The sequence below is a fragment of the Mus musculus genome, chromosome 15, assembly GCF_000001635.26.
Source record: "Mus musculus strain C57BL/6J chromosome 15, GRCm38.p6 C57BL/6J".
Classification (NCBI taxonomy): domain Eukaryota; kingdom Metazoa; phylum Chordata; class Mammalia; order Rodentia; family Muridae; genus Mus; species Mus musculus.
Genome location: NC_000081.6, coordinates 9,070,804 through 9,095,780, shown reverse-complemented (window position 1 = coordinate 9,095,780; position 24,977 = coordinate 9,070,804). Strand labels below are relative to the sequence as shown.

The following is a 24,977-nucleotide window of genomic DNA, read 5'->3' as shown; positions in this document are numbered from 1 at the left end:
CCTTGCACTTAGGTCACAATTACCTGCATGGCTCATGCTGGTGACCAACCCAGAAAGATCTAGCAATGTCAGAAGCTACACCACAAAGCCTTGCTAGCATGGCTGTGTGAACTGAACTGAACAGGGACACAAGGAAAAGCCCACGATGCCCCAAGCCTCCACAGAGAACTAGAGGCCACCAAGGGATGCTGAGAGCAAAGGGCTCTTAGCCAGGGACGAACACAGCAGCTGGTTATCAATACCAAGTGATCTGCCCAAAAACACACATGCAAGTAGCATGCAGACTGAGAAGGTCATAGGAATGCATCTCTATATATACATATGTGCACATAATAACCATTAATGAAAAATGAAGCCATGAATTTGAAAGATAACAAGGAAGGGGCAGAAGTAAGGGTGTGGAGGAAGGAAAGGAAAAATGTTCTAATCCTTCAACAGAAAAAAATTTTAAGGAAAAAAAAGGAAGGGAAGAAGGGGAGGGGAGGGGAGGGGAGGGGAGGGGAGGGGAGGGGAGGGGAGGGGGACAGCAGTGTTTTTTCAATTGGAGAAACCTCAAAAATATTTTTAGAATGTCAACATCAGAAAAACATTACATCTTCCTTCAAGATCTGTAAAAATCCCCATCTTTTATTTAATCTATATATACCATTAAGTAAGTGTTCTCCGTCATGACAATAGAAAAGCCTGCAAGCACTCTCAGTACTGGGGTGATTAAACTTGATCTTGTCATCTGTAAAGAGGTCCCTTTACTTTTTGTCCTTTATCAGTTTTCAACTGAAAATACCAGCCCCATGCCTCCCCTCCACCCCCCACCCCCCAGCCCATCCTCTCCCCCTATCCTGTCATCAGCAGCAGGACTAGAGTCAAGTGTCTCTCACAGGACAGACATTATGGCAAAAGTTCACTTGTCCCTTTCTCACACACTTCCTCGAAGTCAACACTTACTGAGTCCATCCCAGTTATGGTGGGCAGCTCGTCTCTAGTAACTCCTGCCACCCAGGATTCACGCCCTTCCATTACATTACGTCACAGCAGAAGTGGGTTCCACGGCCAACAGGTGCAGCACAGACACTCTGGCCGTGCACCCACTTCTGAGACTCGGTTAGAAAAGACTGCACTTCTATCTCGCTGTGCGTCTCTGCCCTCCCCCTCAGCTCACACACTGCACTGTGGAGTGGCTGGAACTGAAGCCATCTGCTGTAGCCTCCCCTCCCCCAGCCTGAAGCCAGCCTTAAAGGTTCCACTGTTTACATCAGGGTGGAGCTTGCCGCTCAATCGCTCTGCCACGCCCACTGCTGGAGCCCTCCGCTTTGCTGTTCCGGAGCCATACACGTGGTCACCCTGCTACTGGACCCCAAGATGATTTGGCAGGAATCGGGCCCCCTTCCCCTGCTTCATAACTGCGTTTGGAATAGTAAAATTGAGCTTTGATCAGCATGGCTGTCTTAGCTGCATCTTAGCCTAGCCTCTCTTCTCTTCCAGGTTTCCAAAATGCCTTTCCAGGCTAGAACCCAGACATGTGATCCGCTGGCCGGACACAACAATCTGCGAGAAACAGGAAGTGACTTCTCCTGGGCTGTCCCATCTCCAAGCGCTGCTGTTGTGGTTGACAGCTGAGTGTTACCTCCCAAGGAACTCTACACCAGGACTAAGAGGTGAAATGTCCCTGGATTATGACCTTCACATCCTGTGAGGTTATAAATATGTACGCCTAAAATGCTAAAGGATGAAGTAATTTGTCACACAGCAGTAGAGATGAACTCTCATTAGATACTGAATACACTGAGCCACACCCTCACCAGCACGACCTCTGACCTGCACATTACATAAGTCTGCACACATGTTTATTACACTAGATATAGTATTTTTTGCATTTCGGGTTTTTGAGGAGTTTGCTTTGTTTTGTTTTAGACACAGGGTGCATTGGTTTGAATAGGTATGGCCCCCACTGACTCATGCTTGGCCCACTGGGAGTGGTACTATAAGTAGGTGTGGCCTTGGTGGAGGAAGTGCATCACCGTGGGGGCCGGCTTTGAGGTCTCCTATGTTCAAGGTATGCCCAGTAGGATATACAGCCTCCTTCTGCTGCCTATGGACCAAGATGTAGAACTCTCAGCTCCTGCCCAGCTCATGCCTGCCTGGACTCTGCCGTGTTTTCTGTCACGGACTAAACCTCTGAACTGTAAGATAGATGCTCCAACGGTGTGACAAATGTTGGGGACTGTCTAGGCAGTCAGCTACCTCTGTCATGTCTGTAGTTTTGGAAGCTTGTGTCTTTGTTCTTCCTGCACACTCAGGTAATATTTAATCCCTTCTCAGATCTCTGACGGGGTTGAAGACAGTTATAGTCTCATAGTTAAACTTAAGTTGTTTAGCAGTGAAGACGTTCTAGACTTGAAAAGATGATTTTAGGGTGGAAATACAAGTTAAATTAGAAGATGATTTAAGTACAGTGTTGTAAGCTCACTGCGATAGGATAGACAGTTAAGTACCTCATCTAAGGTACACGATACAGACTGAACCTTTAAAGGTAAGTCATAATAATTTTCATAATTGTTCCAAAATAGTTCCTACTATGTATTGTTTTACTATAAGAGAAAGCCTTCTTATTTGGACAAAAAAGGGGGAAATATAGTAGGTTGGCCTAATGCTGCTTGTATTCTTATGCTTATTTTGAGCCCCCAAGTCAGGTTGCCCCAGAGACAATCGAGTCCACATTTAGATGCTGAGTGATCCTGCCCCCAAATATTATTTCTGGTTGGTAAATTAACAGCCAATAACTGGGCTAAAGAGACATAGGTGGGGTTTCAGTTTCACAGGCTTGGGGTGAAGGAGTTATTAGTGACACTAAAAGCAAATGACATGTAAATTACTGTTTCAAAACTTAGGAATCAAACAGTGCCCACTCCAGGCTGGCTCTGGCCACCTACTTTCATCGTGCGCTCTTTCGATGTTAAAGGCTCGGCTGTGCTGATTCAAGCTCAGCTGCTGTTCGTGAAGGTCCACGGGAGTGGGGTTTATGCCAGTCCCTTCCAGATATAACCTGATCCGCTGCCTCCACAACCACCTGAAAGGGAAGGAAAGGGAGGTTATAGTAAAATCAAACACACTTAGGTAAAGAATAGACATTAGGATAGCCTCAGCAAACTGAAAGATGTATATGAGAAGCTAATTCTAGATTGAGCACAGTGGCATCCACATGTCTTTAATACCAGCACTAGAGAGGCAGAGGTAAGCAGAACTCTGTGAGTTCGAGGCCAGCCTAGTCTACATAGCTAGTTCCAGGACAGCCAGACTTACATAGGGAGACCCAAAGAAAGAAAGAGAGAGAGAGAGAGAGAGAGAGAGAGAAGAGAGAAGAGAGAAGAGAGAAGAGAAGGAAGGAAGAAAGAGGAAAAGAAAAAGGAAAAAAGAAAAGAGAAAAAGAAAAAGATAAAGGAAAAGGAAAAGAAAGAAAAGCAAAAGATATTTATTCCGTGGATAAATTATAGCACAAACACCTAAAGCCCACAGGTCCCTACTGAAAGATGTGTGTGGATACTTACATCTCTTGCCAGTTGTTGGTAATGTCTAAGCTTAGATAAAACCTACACCTAATCTGAATTAAAATCTTAATAATAACCCACTAAATCCCTAAGAGCTAGACAAAAGCACAAGTTTGCTCAGCACAATCTACCACAGAAGGCAAACAGCACCTCATTACGGTGAGTGTGTGAGATCCAAGTCCCCCACAATTTCAAAATGGTGTTTGTTTTGAAGAAAAAGAGGAGGAGGAAAAGGAAGAGGAGGAGGAGGAGGAGGAAGAGGAGGAGGAGGAAGAGGAGGGAGAGGAGGGAGATGAGGAGGAGGAAGAGGAGGAAGAGGAGGGAGATGAGGAGGAGGAAGAGGAAGAGGAGGAAAAGAGATTAAGAAGTGGCAAATGGGAGCTGTTTACTCCATTGAGACATAAACCACAATCTGGTAAAAGTGGGTGCTCAGAGGTCACCACTGGGGTCCCCGTGCTGTCGCGGCAAGCACTCCCTCCACCCACATCTCCAGCTCTGTGAAACACATTCCCATGCCACTGCTAAATACACACTTCACAGCTAACACAGACACTAGGAAGGAACTCAGCCTGGTTTGATTACACACACAATCCTTCAGCCATTACTACATAAAGCTACAAATACAAAACTGAACCTTCAGTTTTACCAACCAGCCTTAACTACCTCTCGTAAATGCTAAGAACGTGTATTAATAATAAGACTAAGGAAAAGCAGGGTGAGGTCACTCTCACTGAAGGACTAAAATCTTCATTTGCAATTACGGGCCAAGTAACATTTGTCCCGTCCTCTCTACTTAGTTCTAACTGAACTAGGAGAAGGTAAGGCGAGGCCTGGGACTGGCCCCTGGAATTTTTACGGCTGCTTTTTTTTGTTAACTATGAAGTGCCCCAGTTTTCTGCTTGTCTTCTTTTTGAACAATGTCAATACCACATATTAATTTATTAAAGGATCAAATATGAAGAATAAGAAACTCCTACCTGAACTCACCACGAGAGAACCTCCGTAAGGCTTCAGGGAAGGAATGCGTGTATCGCACAGGCAGACATAAGTGACCTTCAGACCTGTGACGTTCAGGCGGCACAACGGGCAGAGGAGATGGGGATGGGAGAAAAGAGTCAGGGTGTCACTAAATGCCAAATTTCTAAATTTCAACCCTATAGTTCTTTTCTGCCTGGAATTGTCTGTACTTTCAATAACAACAACAAAAAAAAGGACTGAACAAACCATGGTCCACAGTCAGCCTTAATACGTCAGAATTACACCAATGTTTCCACCGTATGATGAAACCAAGAATAATAAAGTTCTGCTTCCAATCACCCTGCCTACTCCCCATAGTAGAGTGGGATCCTCGAAATTACTTAACTGCTAACTTCAGATAAGTCATGTTAGGACTGTTTCCTTATTTCTAAAAGTGTGATAAGCCAGCAACAGCAATGTTATTCTGCGGAATCAAACTGTGGACTGTGTGAAATCCAACTGCACTCTGGAGCACATAGGCTATCCTTAAACAAAAGAACTGAGAAGCCGATCCTACAGGACCCCCCCCCCCAAAAGAAGGATGTAAAAATGGACTTCAAGAAAGTCACAGATTAATGCAGAAGACAAATTAAAAACGAGCACTAGGGAAGGCAAAGACGGACCTGTAGGTAAGAGTATATACCACTCTCATGGAGGACCCGAGTTCAGTTCCCAGCACCCACGCAGGATGGCTCATAACCATCTGTAATTCTAGTTCCAGGGGACCTGTTACCCTTTTCTGATTAGGATTGCCGTGAATTCACATGAATCTATCCCACACAGACATACATATACATATTTAAAAATAAAATAAAATCTATAAATCAAAATGTAATCAAGAATTACAAATGGTAAGATTCCTTTTAAGTTGCCCAGGGCAGTGACAAGACATGACTCCTAGTGACACCCTGGAAACTTCACTCTCATCATCAAGCCCGAGTGCTCTAGTCAAGAAGGAGTGGCTGAGAACAGACCTGGCAAAACAAAGTCTGAACGATAAATTAAAAAATTCTAAAATGTACATCAGTGAGAAGAGAAAGAAAGGTTTGCCAAGTATAGGTAATAAATTTCCCCATCTACAGGAATCAGTAATAGGCAGGACCTCATTTTTTTTTAATTTTTTGTTCTTTTTTTTTTTTTTTCCTTTAAGACAAAGTATTACAGACTGCTTATAGCTCCAGGTGCTGAGATCACAAGCCTGAAACATTTAAAATGTCTCTATCTGCTAATACCTCACACAATGTTTACTCTATAAAAGATAGACATGGTCATTTCATAGAAAATATCTCATCTGTCAAGCTCAAGTGTAAACTACTGCCCAGAGAAGCTTACAGAGTCTCTGTGAGGTCATATGCTTAGACACCAGCCTGGGCTCTGGGTATCACAAGCCCTGACTAGAGCCATTTCCAAGATTACTTAAGGCAGACAAGCTAGTGCCAGCTACAAACAGGTCTGAGTTTCTCTGACGTGAGCCTTTCTCCACCAGGTACCACAGTGGTCTCAGTATCATGGAGACTGAGCAGTTAATGAGCAATCCACACAGAAGCTATAGTTTCACTCAGAATGTGGCTTAGAATGTTCAGTGTCTCACCAAGTTCACTGGCCTCACTGGCCAGCTCTGACAGAGCAGGAACAAAGCCACAGAGGGTGGGACTACTGGGATGCTGAGGGAAGCTGACCACCATGGCATTCAAAGGCTACTCATTTACCAAGCTCAGTGGTCGGTGCAGAAGTCAGAGGACACCCATTGAATGATATTTTTACTTCAGATGAATCTTCAAGTGTTTGCTCTGCCACAAATGAAGGCCTTCCTTACATGCCAGCAGCCCTCAGCAACCTCTTTGACCTCATGACAAGGCATAAATACCTTATCTTTTTCTCTATTTTCTATTTAGAACAATAGCTCTTTGTTCTGTCTTCTTGCCTCCGTGGGCAGATCAAAGGCCTCAGTTTGTTCAAAATCTGACAAGTTAATGACTTAAAGCCAGCTTTTTTTAAAAGAAAATATAACTCAACCATAAAATCACTTAACAACCTCTTATCTTAATGCTATAAAAACAGGCTATTAAGAATTTCTAAAACTCCATGCATCAACACTCAAGTTGAAGGTTAATTACTGAACTAATCATCTCACGTAATCACAGAACATTATTTCAACTAGGTTGAAGTCCTAGGTCTACTCCCTAAGATCTTTTAATTGCATTCACTGTTTGGAAGTTTCCTGTTTGGAAGTTTCCTGAACACTATGTGTATGTTAGTGAAATTAAGATACAAGGTCCTATACCACAAGACTCAACAGTGTAAGAGAGCAGGAAGCTGGTGGCTGAGTGCTGTCTATGCAGGGAGCCTTGGCTGCAACCTCCATAGGAACCACAGCATACATTTACGCTCCATCTTAAGGGGACGGCCACGGGGAAGCTCGGCATAAGCACAGGCTCACGCTTGGCCCCTGGTTGCCCTCGCTCACTCCTTCACAGCACCCACGACCTCCTAGGTCAACAAAGCCAGCCAGAGCCAACGTGTCCCTGAGTGAGTCTCCAACCACCATGGCATGAACAGATGCTCAGGTGGTTACAGTTCACACTGAGCCCTTTACAAAGATTCTAGGCCAAGTTTAAACCCACACATGCGCATTTTCCAACTGAAGAATATTCAGTGCCTGGGGATGTACGAGGACAGATGAGTCTGGAAGAACAGAGAAGCAACAGATGGCAGAGACCGCACATCTTAACTAAGAGATCCGCTGCGTATCCTTGGGATCAGAGGGGAATTGTACAAGATTTCAATTAAGCTGTGACTATAATTAGACTTGCACGTTAGAGGAGATCATGAATTGTATTACTACTTGTGTGTAAAACGTCCTCTCAGGCTTCCATGTTTGAACACTTGGTGGCTGAAATATTTTTAACAGCGGCAGTGTTGAGTGGCAGCAGAGACTGTAAGACATGAACTCAGCAGTGTCTTCTGCGCATGGCAGGCGCTGGTCAAGGACCAAGCATGAGCCAACCATTCTACCGGGCATGGAACAAGAGGGGTGCATAGCCCTGGCTCGAACTCAAAAGCACTGGGGCAGTGATGGCGTCTGGGGAAAACAGGATCGGTTTTTAGTTAGTGTGTGGCTCCTGATAGGCCAACCACACTGCAGTGGAGAGTGCTGTACTCACAAGCATATGGACAGCGCAGATTGAACTAAAGAAGTAAAAAATAAAAGACGAGCAGCTGTTGAGATGGTGGGGGTGGGGAGGGGGAGGTAGATCTGGGAGGACTTAAGGCAAATATGATAAAATTCACAGTATGAAATTCTCAAAGAATTCGTTTAAAATCTTTTGAGAGGTAGAATCAATGGATGATTTCTAGACTTTATTACCAGTGTGATGAGGGGCTGAGGATGAAGTCACAGCTTCATCCCAAGCAAGAACTTCCTTCTGTTTAGGAGAAGGAAGCAGAGAGGAAAGCAGTGATCACCTGCACACAGCTGCTGCTCTAATGCATCTGATGAAAAGCCAATGTGCTAGAACAACATGGAAAATGGGGATTAGGGCAGAAAGTAATCAGGAGCCACGAGGTAATGAGTCTTGTGACTCAGTGAAGGTGACCCCTGAGGCCCAGTTTCCGGAGCTGAAGGATCTATGTGCTAAAACTGAAAGCATCCAAGGAAAGGCAGGCTGAGGTGGCCATGCTCTCACAGTTAAGAACCAGACTTCTCGGGTGGGATGGGGCTGTCAGGCTTGAGACAGTGACTGCAGTGGGCACCCTGAGGAGGAGCACGGAAGCAGAGGATAGTCTAGACGAGCACAAAAGGACCCAAACTATAATCCGTGAAAACAGCACTACAGACCGAGGACCAAAAATGAGCTCCTTTAAAAGAAATAGACGCAAAGAAGAAACCACAGAGGAAGGAAGAGAAGAACCTTCTTTAATGCCAACAGAGTAAGGAAGAGCTCCGCTTAAACCCCCAAGTCAACAAGGACAGGGACTGCACTGTGTGCTCGCTCGGCTCAGGATGCCATGGTCTCCTAAACAGTATCAGGGAACTGGCTGAGGGCAAAATCCAAAAAGGCTCAGAGGTTTCGCCCTGGGAGGCGAGGACACGGCTATGTTGGGGCTCTTGGGAAGAAAAGGGACAGCAACCGAGATGCAGACAAGGAAATGCCGAGTCATCCTGAAAAGGCAAGGTCCTGAGTGAGCCAGCAGGCAGGCCTGGAGGGACCACAGAGGAAAGGGAGCGAGTGACAAGTGACAAGCATTCCTCAGTGAGCACGGGGAGGGCTGACTCAGGGAGAAGAGATGCAGCAGAACACAAAAGCAAGCATCCTCTGCGCAGTGCAGCAGAGAATGGAGAGAAGAGAGGGTGAAAAGGCTGTGGGCAAGGCCGGATCCCGAGAGCGGTTAGGACTCTGAAGCCAGGAATGCTAGCGAGCCCAAGTTTCTAAGGTTTGGGTGGGTTTTTTTTGTTTTGTTTTGTTTTTATTTTTTCTGCATGATTTCTTTCAAGCATGATATAAGAATAGAAAGGTAGACTAGCTAGCTAATCTAGAGTTGAGGAGAAAGATAATAATTGTAAAATATTTAAGGAGCCATCAAAGAAATAAATAAAATGAAGAAAATAGAGGAGAGCTGAGTACCGAACACTAAGGGGCAGATCTGCGGGATGAGGGGAGATGACCGCCAGTAAGGTCAGTGTGTGTTCCTAGGAAGGAGATTATGGAGGCGGGAAAACTCCAGACAAAGTTTAAAATGTCCAGTCATGTTCCGTTACTGGCTAGAGTAACGGAAACAGCAAATGTCAGTAAAGCTGGGAAAGAGAAACAAGTTTTCAGACAGATGAAAGCAACACAGAGCTCCCCAGGCCCGGCCACTGTCACGGACACAGAGCTCCCCAGGCCCGGCCACTGTCACGGACACAGAGCTCCCCAGGCGTGGCCACTGTCATGGACACAGCTCCCCAGGCCTGGCCACTGTCACGGACACAGAGCTCCCCAGGCCTGGCCACTGTCACGGACACAGAGCTCCCCAGGCCTGGCCACTGTCACGGACACAGAGCTCCCCAGGCCTGGCCACTGTCACAGAGCTGTGTAAGGAAGTAGGGTATGTGTATCAGTCTGCCCAGGGGCTCAGCAATCAACTCTCCATTTTTCCTTTACTAAATAGTTTTTAGAACATGTTCTGATATTCACAGTAGCCAGGAACAAAGATGTTTGCACTTTAACATCATCATGTACTATGGAAAAATCCTTGAGGCAACAGAGCCTACGTCATGAGCACCAGAGAAAATAGGGAATAGCTTTGAAAGTTTATGATTCACATGAAACAGGAAACACACAAAACAAAGCAGAAATGACTGCATGTGGAATATTTTGAAAATTAACCCTATAAAATTACTTATTACAAAATAAGCCCGTCCTCGCTTACCGTTCCGGATCAGTGTTGACCCCAATGACAGGTTTAAGTCTGTCCAGGACTTTACTCGCAGCCAGAAGCATCGTGCCATCACCTAGCAGAGTACAAGACACAACCAGACTTGTCTTATAGAGCAGCTGTAGCATCATTCTGGAAATTAGCAGCCTTCTTTTAAATCATATTCCCTCCCAGCCAACTGCTAGAGCTTTCCCTCCACCTATGCCTGTTGTACTGTGCTGAGCCTGTTGTACAGCAATGAAACTATTGTACAGCGCTGAGCCTGTTGTACTGTGCTGAGCCTGCTGTACTGTGCTGAGTCTGCTGTACTGTGCTGAGCCTGTTGTACTGTGCTGAGCCTGTTGTACTGTGCTGAGCCTGTTATACTGTGCTGAGCCTGTTGTACAGCACTGAGCCTGCTGTACAGTGCTGAGCCTGCTGTACTGTGCTGAGTCTGCTGTACTGTGCTGAGCCTGTTGTACTGTGCTGAGCCTGTTGTACTGTGCTGAGCCTGTTGTACTGTGCTGAGCCTGTTGTACAGCACTGAGCCTGTTGTTCTGTGCTGTGCCTGCTGTATTGTGCTGAGCCTGTTATATTGTGCTGAGTCTGCGGTACAGCTCTGAGTCTGCTGTACTGTGCTGAGCCTGATGTACTGTGCTGAGCCTGTTGTACTGTGCTGAGCCTGTTGTACTGTGCTGAGCCTGTTGTACAGCACTGAGCCTGTTGTTCTGTGCTGTGCCTGCTGTATTGTGCTGAGCCTGTTGTACTGTGCTGAGCCTGTTGTACTGTGTTGTGCCTGTTTCACTGACTTAGAACTTCAATAGTGCCAAGACGGCAGAAAAGTATTTACATTAGAAGGCTGTCCTGCACATTAAAATGGCTGGCAGAATTTCTCACCTCAACAACCCATCAAATGACAACAATGTCCCCAACTGGACATCATTGTCCAGGATTGGGCTCTAATCCCAAACATCTCCTTCCCTGACCTATTAAGCCAGTTCAAAGATTTATATTTTAGTAAAACATATCCAACCAAGTCCAATTTAATATGTTCTCTCCAACAACTACTTTCAATTTAAAGCTGGAAAAATGGCCACTAATAATTACAAAACTCAAGAAAAAATCATTTGGTATGATGGGGTCAAATAATGATAACCTCGTTGGCTCTTTAAGGCTGCCATAAGCCAGGCGTGGTGGTGCACGCCTTTAATCCCAGCACTTGGGAGGCAGAGGCAGGCAGATTTCTGACTTCGAGGCCAGCCTGGTCTACAGAGTGAGTTCCAGGACAGCCAGGGCTACACAGAGAAACCCTGTCTCGAAAAAACAAAAAACAAACAAACAAAAAAAGGCTGCCATAATTAAATCAAAAAGCATCCTCTGAATTACAACTAAAGAGAACCAGAGAGCCTCACAGCATCAGAATTATGAATGACATTAAGAAAAAATGCAACAACAACAAAAACTGCCTCACAGGACTTGAAGGACTCAAAACAGAGGGACTCCAGGAACCTGGAAACAAACCCCAGGAAAAGCAGCCTGTGCCCAGCACCTTGTGTTTGGGAAGCAGTTACCTCCCGCAGCTATGACAGCGTCTGCCCATCGAACTGTCTCTTCATCGTACTCCCTCCGCTTGACCAGGCGAACCTCAATCCCTTCATCCCTAGGGTAAGAAGTTGCACACGGTTTTCTCAGGTGACATATCTAAGACATGGACATTTTCTAAGAGGCAGAGTATTAACAAAATAATAATAATAATAATAATAATAGTAACCACCACCATCATCTGTTATAGAAACAAAGGTGTAGTTTGGGAAGTTAGCATATATAGCCAATTAACTATGACAGGTCAGGAAGCAAATAAAATGTTGACAACCAAATCTCCATGGGGCTTAAAACAAATTTTGAAGCCACTGACAGTAACACTGACTGATCAGAACTTCACTGTCCTCTGCTTCTGATGCTGCGATTTAATATAAAAGTATTTTTATATTCATTATGTAAAACTTACATATTCATTATAAAACAACTATTACCTGAAGTTCAACCAATATTCATGCCCCACTAGGAGTATCTGGTGATTAGCACGGTCTTAGTTAGACTCCTCTTTTACAGTCACTTAGACTGACTCAACTGCAAGGTGAGGAGTCTACAATGGCCACTGTTAGGCCGAGGAGTACTTTAATGAGCACTCGTATCTATTGCTCATACAGTGGAAGCTGGCGGAGTACCGAGCAAATGGAGGAAACACTGCTCTCTAGGAGAGAGTTACTGCAAAGATTTGAAATTTAACAGTAAGACAGAAATTTCCTTAGAAAAATGGTAAAATCTGGTTCTTTAATCTCAATATAATTTTCTGGAAATGCCTCAAGTTTTACCAACAGTCTGAGAATTAGCTGCTAGTACAGATGAGATCAGAAATCCTGAATATAAAATCCCCTGTAAGGTCCCATCGCTTGGACTTACCGTAAACTATCAATTATGTGTTCTACATTTTTGGTGTGAATATGATGTCGCTCAAGTAGTCCACTGTAGCTCGAGCCTTTCAATGCAAGCTACCAAAAAAGAAGAAATGCTATTTTACATCAAAATATTACATATAACACAATGTCATTTAAAAGCCCTACATAAAATTAAAAAAAAAAAAATTCAAGGCCCATGTTAGTAACTGTCTACGAAACTACAAGTTCAAATTCAACTAAAGGCCAGACGTCAGAAAACTCAGAACTTTAGTACCAAATACAAATCAGGTTTTGTGAACCATGCAGTCAACAGTTTCCAAAAGGCACACTCTACATGGCTTTTTAAATGCCTTTACCAGGGTACACGTGGCTGTCTGTGGGCCAAAGACAAGCTATCACTGTCAGGGGCAGTTAGCTGACCTTCGGCCCGCTTGGATTTGCTGCCTTGTGTTCACACTTATGGACGCAGTTTGTATTTTGCCCTGCGTCATGTAGCAAAGAGCTGGTATGTCTCTGAGAAAGGCTAATGTTCAGATACACAGAAATATGCTCTTCAAGCATTGTTCTCCCTAGTTGATTCGGGTAGTATCGTTCTACCATTAATACTCTAAATACAAATAACCTAAAAAGTAAAATGTAAAGTATGTGTCCAATATAAAATCTAAATAGCATCACTATTTAATTACAGAGTAAAATTAACTTCTAGAACAGATTTAGTATGTAGTTTACGTTAGGGAACAGCTGAGTCACCATCTCACTGTGCAGCAGAAGACAGCCTCAAACTTACACTCACCATCTCACTGTGCAGCAGAGGATAGCCTCAAACTTAAACTCAGGATTTCTAAGACCAGCATGTACCACCATGTCTGCCTGGTACTTTACTTTGTGAAGAAGAAAAAAAGAATACTTCATTTATTTTTGACAACTGTATTTTGCTTTTGCAAGATTACAAACATAACACTAATGTAAAAGGCATTTTAAGTAAAACAAAATCAAATGTCTTACTTCTTAGGCATGATTAAATGTTAATACTTGGATGCCTTCCTTCCCAGTATTTTCTTTGAAAATACGCACTAAGAATTGTTTAAAGCACTTTTTCCTTCTTCTATATTTAAAAGAACTGTATGAACCCTAAAAGAGTAAAGAATAACATCTGAAAATTAATAGATGAATACTAAATTATTTTAGACAGCCATAATTGGAGCTGCTGTCCATTAAAATCATCACATTCAGCCCAAATGAGCTGAACAGCAGTGAGCACAGTGGTAACTAGAAATCCTTCACTCGAGGCTGGAGAGATGGCTCAGAGGTTACGAGCACTGACTGCTCTTCCAGAGGTCCTGAGTTCAATTCCCAGCAGCCACACGGTGGCTCACAACCAATGAACCCAGATCGTTGGATTCTGATTAAGGACAAGCGCAGTGCTCACCTTGAGGCTTCTGTCCCTCATTACTGAGATATAAAACTTCACATCGACCACCTCTCAAAGATGAACCAAAAGGCCTTCCTCCTCTACCCTCTCCTCCATGACACCCTGTTCCAGAACTACAAAAGAATGATTCCCAATTGCAGTCCCAAGCTCTAAAGAGTTTGGACTGGACACAAATTGGCCCACATGCCTCTTTTAATATGTCTAAAACCAAGCCTTACTTTTCTTCTCTAAGGACTCCTCACTACACTACAGCTTGGTCAAGATGGAGTCACACTTGAGAGCGCCTCCTTCCTTATCCCCACATTCAACTACCCTAAGCTAGGCATCATCCCTGCACACCTTTACACTCATCTTTACCACAGTGTGGACAACTGCACAGGCTCTGCTCAGCTCCCTGTTGGCGCCTGGCCCTCCAGCCTGCTCCCCACAGATGCCCTCACTCTGACACACCGGTGATAACTCCCTGTGCTCTTGTCTTTGCACTTGCTACAACACCCCCCCACCCCACCCCCACCCCACATCAGAACCCTGGCTCTCCTCAGCCTTGCAGTATGACAGCTTAACTCTAACAAAGCTGAGGCCCTGAGCTTATCACTCACTGATGCAAAGCCAATTACCCTTTCCCAAAGTCTATTCACTCCCTCCACACTGAATTTGCTACATCTAAAATTACCATGCATGTATTTCTTAAAAACCTGTTCATGTCCCCTTACTACAATACAAATCAATACAGCAGTGATCTTCTGTTGTTCTGTGTACCCTCAGGATCTGATTACTGGATAAGCATTTGTTGAGTGAATTCATTCATTCATTCATTCATTCACTCATTCGTGTATGTTTTGACTTTTGGGGGGAGGAAGGTCTGCTAGGGATCCATGTCTCAGGAAAGCAACAACGATGCATACGCAGATTCCAAGGGCAACTTGAGTGAGAGGCTGCCTGCAAAGCTGACCATCTCTACCTGGTCCGCACTGAGGAGAGGCCAAGAGTGGAGAGTATGTATTATTTTTTTATAGTAACACCACACAAGATTTCACTTTAGGAGTGAACACTTTACAAAGCTAGAAATTAAAAATTTAAAAATGTAATGTGCACAAATATTTGAGTACCCGACTACTGTTTATTTAAATATTAGTTAAGCTTAATTATATTTATTAAATGGAGATTTATTAAATGGAGACTACAAATAGCCCAGAATGCTGACAAGCATTTTAAAGGGACACTAAGTCTTTCGGAATGCTGTCTTCAAATTTATCATTTCTCACTTGCTAGAAATAAAACTTTAGGGTTTCTGGCCTCCAGACTTCAATAATCTGTCCAAATATTGGCTCTTTTGTTCCAATTTTTGGGTTGGATTGTATGAACATACACTCTGGAACAAAAGACTTATAAACAGGCTAAGAAACTTCTCTTCTTACTTCCTGGTTCTCAGCAGGCTGCAGGAATTAAGATAAAGATTAGCCAAGGAGCAGCAGGTCTTATCTCAAATTTCTCCGTGTGAAAACACTCTCTACCTGAGAACCAACATTCTCCCAGAGAATGCAATTGCCCATAGTATTTTCTTTAGCTGGTGGAGTAGCTGGAGTAGCTGGAGTAGCTAGTATAGCTGGTGGAAGAGCTGGGTTCACTAACAAGGACTAGCCACACTAATCAGATACATGGCGAAACATTTCCGGAAACACGTTAGGAACAGCAACTAGAATATCCTGAACATGTAAGCAGTACTCACACTAGTGGCAAAACACAAACTGGTAGAACAGACAGCTATAGATTCCTGAAAATAATGTGGTCTTAAACACCTAAAAAACTCACCTTAATTAGAAGAAAAAAAAATCAAGTATGAATTCTTGTAAACTGGTTGACAATTTCAAAGTTCGAGAAATTTAGAATTCATTCTCAACTTTGTAATGGTCCAGATTCATATTCAAAACATATTCACTTATAGTACCTTTCAAAAATGCCTGCCTTATTTCCATTAAAGAAATAGAATGATTATTCAAGTTGGAAAAAGTGGAAGACTCTAGAAGAACATTTACAGACAGAATATCTCATGAGAAGCAGCACAGCTTCTCCTACAGAAGCCACCCAAGCCCAACGGCCCGTCCCTCACTGCCTTGCAGTTAACGCACACAGCAGTATCAGAGAATGAAAACTGAGGGCAGATTGGCCACATTTTACAGAGGTTTTATGTGAGCAATTTTGAGCAATTTTCTACACGGAGTTCAGCATTTTTACTTCTGAACTTGCCTTAAACTCATTATAATTACAAATTTTTAAGCCTTGCTTTACCGGTCCATCAAGTGTTATTACACTGGACTCTTTAATTTCCATGAAAGGTCAATAGAGTCTCCTTACCACACATGAAAAACACAGCTGTGTAAGATAATCAAAGTGTAAACTCACTAGGGATGGTTCAAGCATCCTTTGACACACTTAACCAGGTGGCTTGCTATTACTCAAAACTGCCTGGGCAGTGTGTGGGGGTGGGGGGTGGGGTACCTGGCCTTTTCAACAGCTACAAAACCAACTGCTTGCCCCCCCCCCCCAGCACCACCTCCTGCAGACTCATCTGGCTAAAACTCCCTGCTCCCAGATGGATCGGTCTCCTCTACTTTCTCTCCCAGGCTCTTACTTCCCTTCCCAGTCCTGGGTTGTGTGTCCTCCCAGTGTGTGAGGAAGCTCAAGGCCCACCTCTGGCTTCTTAGCATTGCTCACTTCTCTACTCAGTTATCTCCAGCCCAGGGACCTGGCTGCCAGAGTGTGGACTAGGAACTGAAATCTGTCCTGGCAGCTCGAACTCTTTTGATTCAGACTCTAATTCTCAAACGTCTCACCCTAAAATAGCTAAACACCCACAAGGCCCCACTCTTACATGTGCTGAGAGCTGCATGCCTCTTAATAAGGCCTCATTTCTTTAGATATCTGACCAGACCCAGCAGTCACCCTCAAGTCTTCTCTCACATTCCACCTCCACAGCCAGTCAGCCAGCTTATCTAGTGCTCCACATGAACTTTTTCAAACTGTGTCGAGTTCTACACGGCCGGCCGTCTTCAGCTCTGGACTACACGAGCTCTTACAGAGCTGAACGTAACAGCTTGCCTGTGGGTTTTCTAAACTGATTCCTTCAAAGTCTGATCAACTCTCCTGCCCAACCTAATCAAGACCAGAAATGTCATCTTCGCCCTATACCCCAAGTACTCAGAATCAAGACCTTACCCACCCCACACACCCTACTCCTATGAAGGGAGACCTGCCAACGATTGGACTTACTGACAAAAAACTCTGGAGAGCTTTAGCAGAGAACGCTAACTCTCAGAATCACAGTTAATGTCCGTCCATCTTTTCCAGCCTACCCATCTGATTATCCCCCTGCAATACATTATGGTCAGATAGAACACTTTGATTAAGCAGAAAATAAAGTATACTCTATTTAATCAGGTGAAACTGTTCCCTGTAGCATTTTATTCCCAATGGCACTGAGTCACAACATGAAATTTTTCACCGGATCATAAAGGCTCGGTTTTTGTTAGCTCTAAGATGAACTTCATTCCTTGGTTTCAACTCTTCACACACACAAATCCTTCCATCCTTCAATATTTAGTAACATCCCAAAAAATAAAGGGTTATTTCATTCTCTAATATTGGCAAGTGTTAAACCTTGCTAAGTGTTGGTGATAACTTCAGATTAGGAAACACATTCAATGCATATGAGACGCTTACTTTTAGAATTGTCCTGAATAGTAATGGAAACTGGTGCTAGCAGAATGGCCAGGCACGGGAGACACTGATCACTCAAGCTTGGTCCTGAGCTCCCTTCCTAAACACAGGACAAGGTGGAGGGGGCGAGCCAACTCTACCAAGATGTCCTCTAACCTCCAACTATATGCTGTGGCATGTGCACCCACACAAACTATGCATGCAGGCACATACACAGTAATAATCACATTTTTAAAAGTAAAGTAAAACTGCAAACAACCTAATTATCCCAAAAAAGAAACTCTATGTAGCAATTACTACATAGTTAATTCATTTGTATCAATATAGGTAACTTAAGGAAAAAATATTAAGAAATGCAAATTTGTAAATACTAGGCACATGTTCTAAAACCTACATCATTACTGCAACTTTTTAAAGATGCATGAACGTTATATCTATTTGTGGAGAGTCATATCAATATAAAACCATCTGCATGATAATAGTATATACCTAGCACCTTCAAACTAGTAGAGATCACCCGTGAAAAGGTGGGAGCAGGAAAGACCAGCTGGATGGATAGGACTATACTTCTAATAGTTACTAATAGTTACCATACATGCATACATACATACATGTTTACATACCTGCATACATGCATACATTCAAGCAGGGCACAGACACATTTGGGAATGTACTTACTACACCAGCATGAGAACCTGATCCAATCCTGAGCACCTGAGTAAAAAGTTGAGCATGCTGGCCCTCACTTTGGATCCCAGAGCTGGGGAGCAGGGAGGGACTGGAGAATCCCTGGGGGTTACCACCATCCAGCATAGCCTAAGGGGCAAGCTCCAAACCAATGAGAAACCTCCTCTGAGAAGGAGCTGGAAAATGTTTCTGGGTTAACCCCCAACATCATCTTCCGGCCTGACTCGTGTGTGCAGGACACACATCCATCTTAAAAGCGCTAATGCGAATACGGAGCTGAATCTGCTAAGTCTAGGTAATTAAATACATTGGGATCCTGCTACTATGAAACGTTTCTACAGGCTTGAAATATTTCATAGCTGGAGACCTAAACATATCACTAAAATAATTTATGTAAAAGTTGTAAAATAAGCCATAGGTCTTTTCTTCCTTTATCTCTACCCTTCCTAATTATTCTCTTTCTTTTCTGGATGCTCAGGGACCACTTTATCTACAGAGTTAGAATACTATGTAATAGTTCTTCCAAACTCTGGAAACAACTTTTTGGGGGGTCCCTGGTTCAGTACAAGGTCTGGTAAATAGCTATTTATCAAACACATTAAGTCGGGGTGGTGGGCTGGTTCAGAGGGTGAAGACACCCAGCTCAGCCTGGCAACTTGAGGTTGATGCCCTGGACGTGCAGCATGGAAGGAGAGAACCACCTCTTCCAAGTGTCCTCACCTGGGCTCTACCACTCACTAAACAATGCATGCACTAAATAAAAACACTGAGGAAGCACACTAAGTCAACCTAAAGCTTTCAGGATGCTGATAGTACTGTATAATTATCCCTAACAAGTTTTTATTTAAACAATGGCCACACTTTTATTTACTGGCTATGTGCCACCAACACAGGTGGGGGCAGAGGACAACCTGAGAAGTCGGTTCTCTTCTCCCACTGTGTGCCTTGGATGTCCCACTCCGGTCCTCAGTCTTGCTTTCCCCACTGGGCCCTCTGGGAAGCACTGGCGGGTGTTTATAATGTGGATTTTTAAGTTATAGACTCTATTACAGACATGCTTCGTGAAAGAGGCAGCACTCCAGAACTGCAGGGGCCTCCAAGCACCTACTTTAAAGGAAAACAAAACAAAACAAAACAAAAAACAAGCACCAACTCCGCATGGCTGGGGACGACACAGCTTAGTGGCAGAGCCCTCCATAGCATGCACGAGGCCCTGGGTTTGATGCCAGCAGTGTCAAATGAACTAATTAGCCCGTCACAAGCGTTAACTCCAACAAGTTTTTAGTTCATTTTGGTGATCTTAGAAAAGCAACCTGTTTTGGAAATGTCCAAATCAATAATACTTTAAGTATAAGAACATTTTCACTAGGTGACCCATCCTTGCGTGAATGCCAATCTGTTGCAAAAATGGGTCAAATTTCTAACATGATGCATATCTAATGGTTCATGATAAAGAAAAAAAAAAACAAAACATAATTCCTCTAAGGCATGAAGTTAACTGTCGCGGCGGCTGGCATTTAAAATTATATACCTCTGTGACTTATCAGTAAAAGTGAAGTGAAGCCAACTTCCACTTCTCTGGTCACGATGTAAACATGCAGCAATAAACAAAAGACTTGGGTCTCCACAGAACTGACTTCCCACACTTCAGACCCCAGGAAGAGCGACCAGGGTTTGGAAGGCAAAGCCTCTGTCTGGCGCGGCGCGTATAGTTGGCCATAGGCTTGCAGCTAGCACTCCCCCAGGCAACGCAGCTAACAGTGAAGACTAGAAAGATCAGACAGAGCATTCAGCTACGGTGGCATTCAAGGTCCCTCTTCTCCAAAGCTCAGGGACTTATTTCTTATTTCGGTTAAGAGAAGGCCCAGCAGGCAGACAAGCTGTAAACTCTGGCGGCTGCTCAGAGCAGGAAGATGAAGAAGAGAGGAAACTATACTGTCTGCACGTCAATCTTTTCCTCTGAATGCAAATATTTGTGGAATGAGGTATACTCTCAGCCTCTGTTTTCCACATTATGCTACACGGAACTTAAAATCTTTTCTGACTGACACCAAAACCATCATTTGTTTAATTTGTTTCTCAAACATTTTAGCCTGAAACTCCTTTAGAGAGCCCATGGTGGTGATCACTGCCTTACCAGCTAATATGGAGTACTGCCAGATGGCAATAAGGCCCGATGTGAAAAAGCTGGCCCCAGCCTCAGGAGGAAGAGGACCAGCATCAGAATCATTTCCCCATGATCTGGATGAGGGCAGGGATGGGGTGGGCTGAAGGGTAGGGAGAAGAGCAAGATAGAACACCTGACGTTAAGTAAGAAATCATCACACTGGCATTTTTCATCATGTCTTTATAATATTTAACTTAACCTTGGTAGGCAGAGGCAAATATCAAGGACTTCTTAAAGGGTTATGTCTGAAGCTTCCCTCAAAGGATGAAGAGGAACTGGAAGACAGAAAACATGTATATCTCTGAGTCACCCATAGAAATTTTAGGCACATGGTTCAGAGAAACAAAGTGCGGGAATTCTCTACACTGAATCAGAACCGTGAGAGGGAAGGGGGGGAGGGGCAGGAATCTGCACTTCAGTCCATTCTTCGGGTTGAAGGGAGCCTCTGGGTGCTGAGAAGCTAGGAGCCAAGCAGCCAGATGTTCAGCCTCAGATAGAGCACTCAGGGGCCTGAGGCTGGGAGAGCTGATAACAAGAAGGTTCGGTTAGGAGGCCCTGCCTGGCAGGACACCAGGTCACATTCTTTAACTTGGTGACTAGTTACACAACTGACTGCATTTGTGCAGAAAAGAGTTTATCTGCCCACTACCACAACCTAAGACATACCTGTGTGTGTGTGTGTGTGTGTGTGTGTGTGTGTAACAAGAGGAAACAGAAGCAAATCGTTACATCCCTACCTAAGAACCAGCTACCAAGGCAATAAACAGAAATAATTTAATCAAAAAGATGTGTCATTAAGTGAGCTTACTTTATCTTATCATATCTAAAAAAGGAAGCCATTAAAGATGCTTCCTCTGAAATTATAACAGAATGAGAGGAGGCAAAGTGAAAACAGCCCTTTCTTATCTGATTTGTACAATTAAGTATTTTAAATAACACTTTTTCTTTGGCAAACAAAGTGTAGTTTGGGCAATAATATCCTAGCCAGATCAGTTTTGTTGTGTCTAACATGTGACTGTCAAGGAGTCCAGTCAGGAGCCCTGCCTCTGCCTCTGCCTCCAGCTTCACCTCTTGTGGCACAAATAGGCTGGAAGAGTCGTTTATGCCTTTGCAAGATCACAGGACTTGGAAGCAAAATCCTTAACTAAAAGTCTTCCATCCCCCAAGGTAAGTCATTAACCACTCAATGGGAAGAAAGGCAAAACTCTGAAACGATGCAAAACTACCAGGGAGATTAATTGAGAAGTCAAAATTTTGCCCCAAGCTAAAGGATATAATCCTGGCTTCATGGATTAAAAAGATACTTCATGTAACTCTTTACCTTCACAGAGTCAGAAATCCAGACACTTCCTGCGAGTAAACTACTGAAGACATCATCTGTTAATCTATTATTTGCATTTTAACAAGGACCTCCAAATAGAGAACTATTCTGCATGAGCACACACGCATGTGCGCACACACACACACAAGTTAAAAGAGGAGAATGCTTTCATACAAATCTTGTTGCCATAACATTATGAAAACAGTAGCCAGGGTAGCAGTGGCCTGAAGCAAGACTTTGGGCATTTTCTTTTATAACCAATTCATGAGTAAGTTTGACCCCAACAATATAGTAAACAACATAAAATTCTTTCCGTCCCTACCTTCATGGCGTAGAACTTCACAAAGCCTATTATTCCTGAGCTGTTCTTATCAGAGGTATATCTAAAGCAATCTCACTGCAAACACTGTCCTGACATCAATGCAAAACCAATTCCGATCAGTAAGTTAGGGAAACACTAAAACTGCAGCCTTTTGGTGATCACAAGACTGCTGTAGAGCCCATACTTCAAAGCTGGCCTGTTCTAGCTCATCACCCAGTGACAAACATTAGGAGGCTTCTCTACTCAAAGAGGGAGTTCCAAGTTTTTGAAGACACCGATTACCCCTACATTTTAGGAAGTTTTATTTTGGGCCATCTCGTGCAGAGATACAAGAGTTAATCTCAATTCAAACGCCATCCCGCTTCCGGAATCCTTGAAATAATTTCAAAATGCCGGCTCCAGAACGGACCTTGGAAGCTATTTAGCCCAACCCATCAGGAACTAGGTGAAACTTTTGAAAGCTAGCATTGCAACACAAACGTTTTGTTTCACTCATGAGGGTCAGAGAAGAGAAACCCTGTCTTGAAAAACCAAAAAAAAAAAAAAAAAAAAAAAAAAAAAGCACAAAGGATATCAGTCAATCCAACCAGGGAGAGCCTTGCGTCCTGGCGTTCAATCCCACCCTCTGTGGGGTAGAGCTGAGAGTCCCGGTTCACTTCTGTTGGTTTGCTTTTTCTTGTGTGTACTATTTTAAATCCAGAGACGCTCAGATAAAATTGTGTGAGACTAAGCATACATGATATTTCACAATTTCTAAAAGGTGAACCTTGCAGAGTCGGGCATGTAACCAAAAGGACACGCCTCTTTTTCCAAAATAGAAACAAAGTACTCTCATCTAGCCCACAATCCCCCCCACTTCATTGCATTCATTTCACTCAACTACACAAACTACGCCAGCCAAACGGCTGATACTCTACTAAAGACTGCAAATGTTTTCTAGAAATACTTTCAAACACTTGGGGGAAAGAGAAAAATTTGCACTGATTTCTACCTTGTCAACTTGCCAAACAATACTGACAAGATGCAGCAGCTAGGCAAGGATTTACAATTTGTTTCCCCTGTGTCTAAAATAAAAATGTGAAGGTAAGGGCATCATTTTAGAACAGCCAGCCTACTTATTCTTGTACATAACTTAGTAATGCTTATATACAATTCAGTCTAAAGCCTTCGGGTGTCTGGAGTCAACAATTACAGGCATAACTGTGGGGGGGGGGGTTCCTAAATAAATTGCTAACAGCCCATTTCCCAAAAGTTACTGGGTAGCACAAAATCAATTTTTTTTTTCAAAAATGGGGAAGCTCGAACTCTGGGTTTAATCCTTCCCACACACACACACGCATGGCATACCTGGCAACGCTATTAGTAAATACACCAAACACGGTGTATGGCGGAGGCCCTGTTACTTCAGGGTTCATGCCTTCTCCCCATTAGCCGGCATACTTGTTCCTTTTCTGACCTTCCAACACAAAAACCCATCTCGGGTCAGCTTTCCTGCCTCGCTGTCCCAGGTGCTTGCTTTTCAAGCAGTAAGAGACCCTGAAGGGACAGGCGACCACAATCCAGCAGGGCTTTCCCTGGCCAGGCCTCTGTCCCCAGGCGAGAAGGGGGTGTGACCGCGGCACTTCGGCCCTCTCTCCGCCACCAGTGGCTGTGCTGGAGAATTTCCTTTCTCCCGGTGGTCTGGGGAGAGGTCCCCAGGACAAACAGGGCGAACAACCCTCATCTTCTCAGCGATGGGAGTCCGTGCTACCGAGGCGGGGGCGAGGACACACGTGGCTTCCCAAGTCCCGGTCCCAGGAGCCCCCTCTAAGGCAGGCTCAGGGCGCCCCAGTCCCATGCCCGAGGGGCCCCACAGGCAATCGGAGGAAGGTTGTCGGGCTTTGGGGGTGTCCTGTGGCCCGTCGCCCCCCACCCCCACCCCGAGTACCGGCCGTCCCCCGCCAGGACCCACCAGCTGCTTCAGGTCCTCCTCCGAGAGCTCCGCGTAGCGGTACCGCTGCTGCTCGAACTCGTAGCGGGTGGTTTTCGCCACCACCACCACCCGCGAGGGGCGGAAGCCGCCGTCGGCGGGGCTACCACCGCCCGCCAGCTCGCGCGGCTGCCCGTGCCCCAAGTGCCGCCGGCCGTCCGCGCCCGAGCCCGAACCCCGCAGAGCCGCGCGGCCACCCGCCACGCGCCGGCAGCTGCCCAGCAGGAAGCCCCGGTAGCAAGTCATGATCCGCGGGGCCGCGGGTGCAGGCTCGCGCTCCCTGCCGCCAGCACCGCGCCGGCCGCGCACAGGTTAAGTGCGGGGACGTGCGTGGAACGCGCCGGGGGGGGGGGGGACGTGCCCAGACGCACGCGAGGGCGGAGAGGCCCCGGGAGGCCCCGGGAGGCGGGGATCCGGGCTGGCCCCCGGGCAGTGGGTTTTATTTGTTTGTTTATCCGTTTTCTTGGGCGCCTGCGCAGTGGCCTCTCGGCCCGGCCCCACCTCCCTCTTCACCCTTTCAGGGAGGCCGCTCTAAGCCCGCCCCCGGGCCAGATCTGTCAGCTAATCAGAGGTCGGGAAGGTTTGGGAGCCCGAGGGGCTGCGGGGATTGGCTGGGGCTGGGAAAGGGACGAAATTCTATTTGGCTTTCGAGCTGCCCGAAGAAATCCAGTTGGAACTGGTCTGGGCGGCGTTGGGGGTGCAGGCGGAGTTTTGAGCGCCTGGCGGGAAAGCAAGTTTCTTGCGCATCTTCCTCTAGTTGCTTTCATTTTTGCTTGCTTTCTGGGTAGTTGGTCATGCTCGTCTAGGGTAAATTTTAACCAGTGTCTGCTGGATGGCTGATGTGGCCGTCGCTGGAGTAAGAGCTGGGGGCGGTGACCTCGCTCCAAACGGCTTCGTTTTGCAGGGCCTGATGGCAAATAAAGATGCCGAGCCCTTTATTAGAG

The 24,977-nt window shown here is 44.9% G+C and overlaps 1 protein-coding gene across 4 annotated transcripts in view; it reads right to left on the bottom strand.

The window, feature by feature from the left end:
• The window catches only part of Nadk2 (NAD kinase 2, mitochondrial), a 39,237-nt gene extending 14,716 nt beyond the window's left edge, over positions 1-24,521 (bottom strand). For 3 of the 4 annotated variants that reach the window (NM_001085410.2, NM_001040395.4, NM_001286253.1), the window contains 6 exon segments: positions 2,931-3,067; positions 4,523-4,606; positions 9,975-10,056; positions 11,531-11,619; positions 12,423-12,511; positions 24,016-24,521. In NM_001085410.2, the coding sequence (NP_001078879.1) occupies positions 2,931-3,067; positions 4,523-4,606; positions 9,975-10,056; positions 11,531-11,619; positions 12,423-12,511; positions 24,016-24,279 (745 nt within the window). In that variant the 5' untranslated portion in view covers positions 24,280-24,521. 4 annotated transcript variants of the gene reach the window in all.
• Positions 24,522-24,977: the final 456 nt, after the last annotated feature.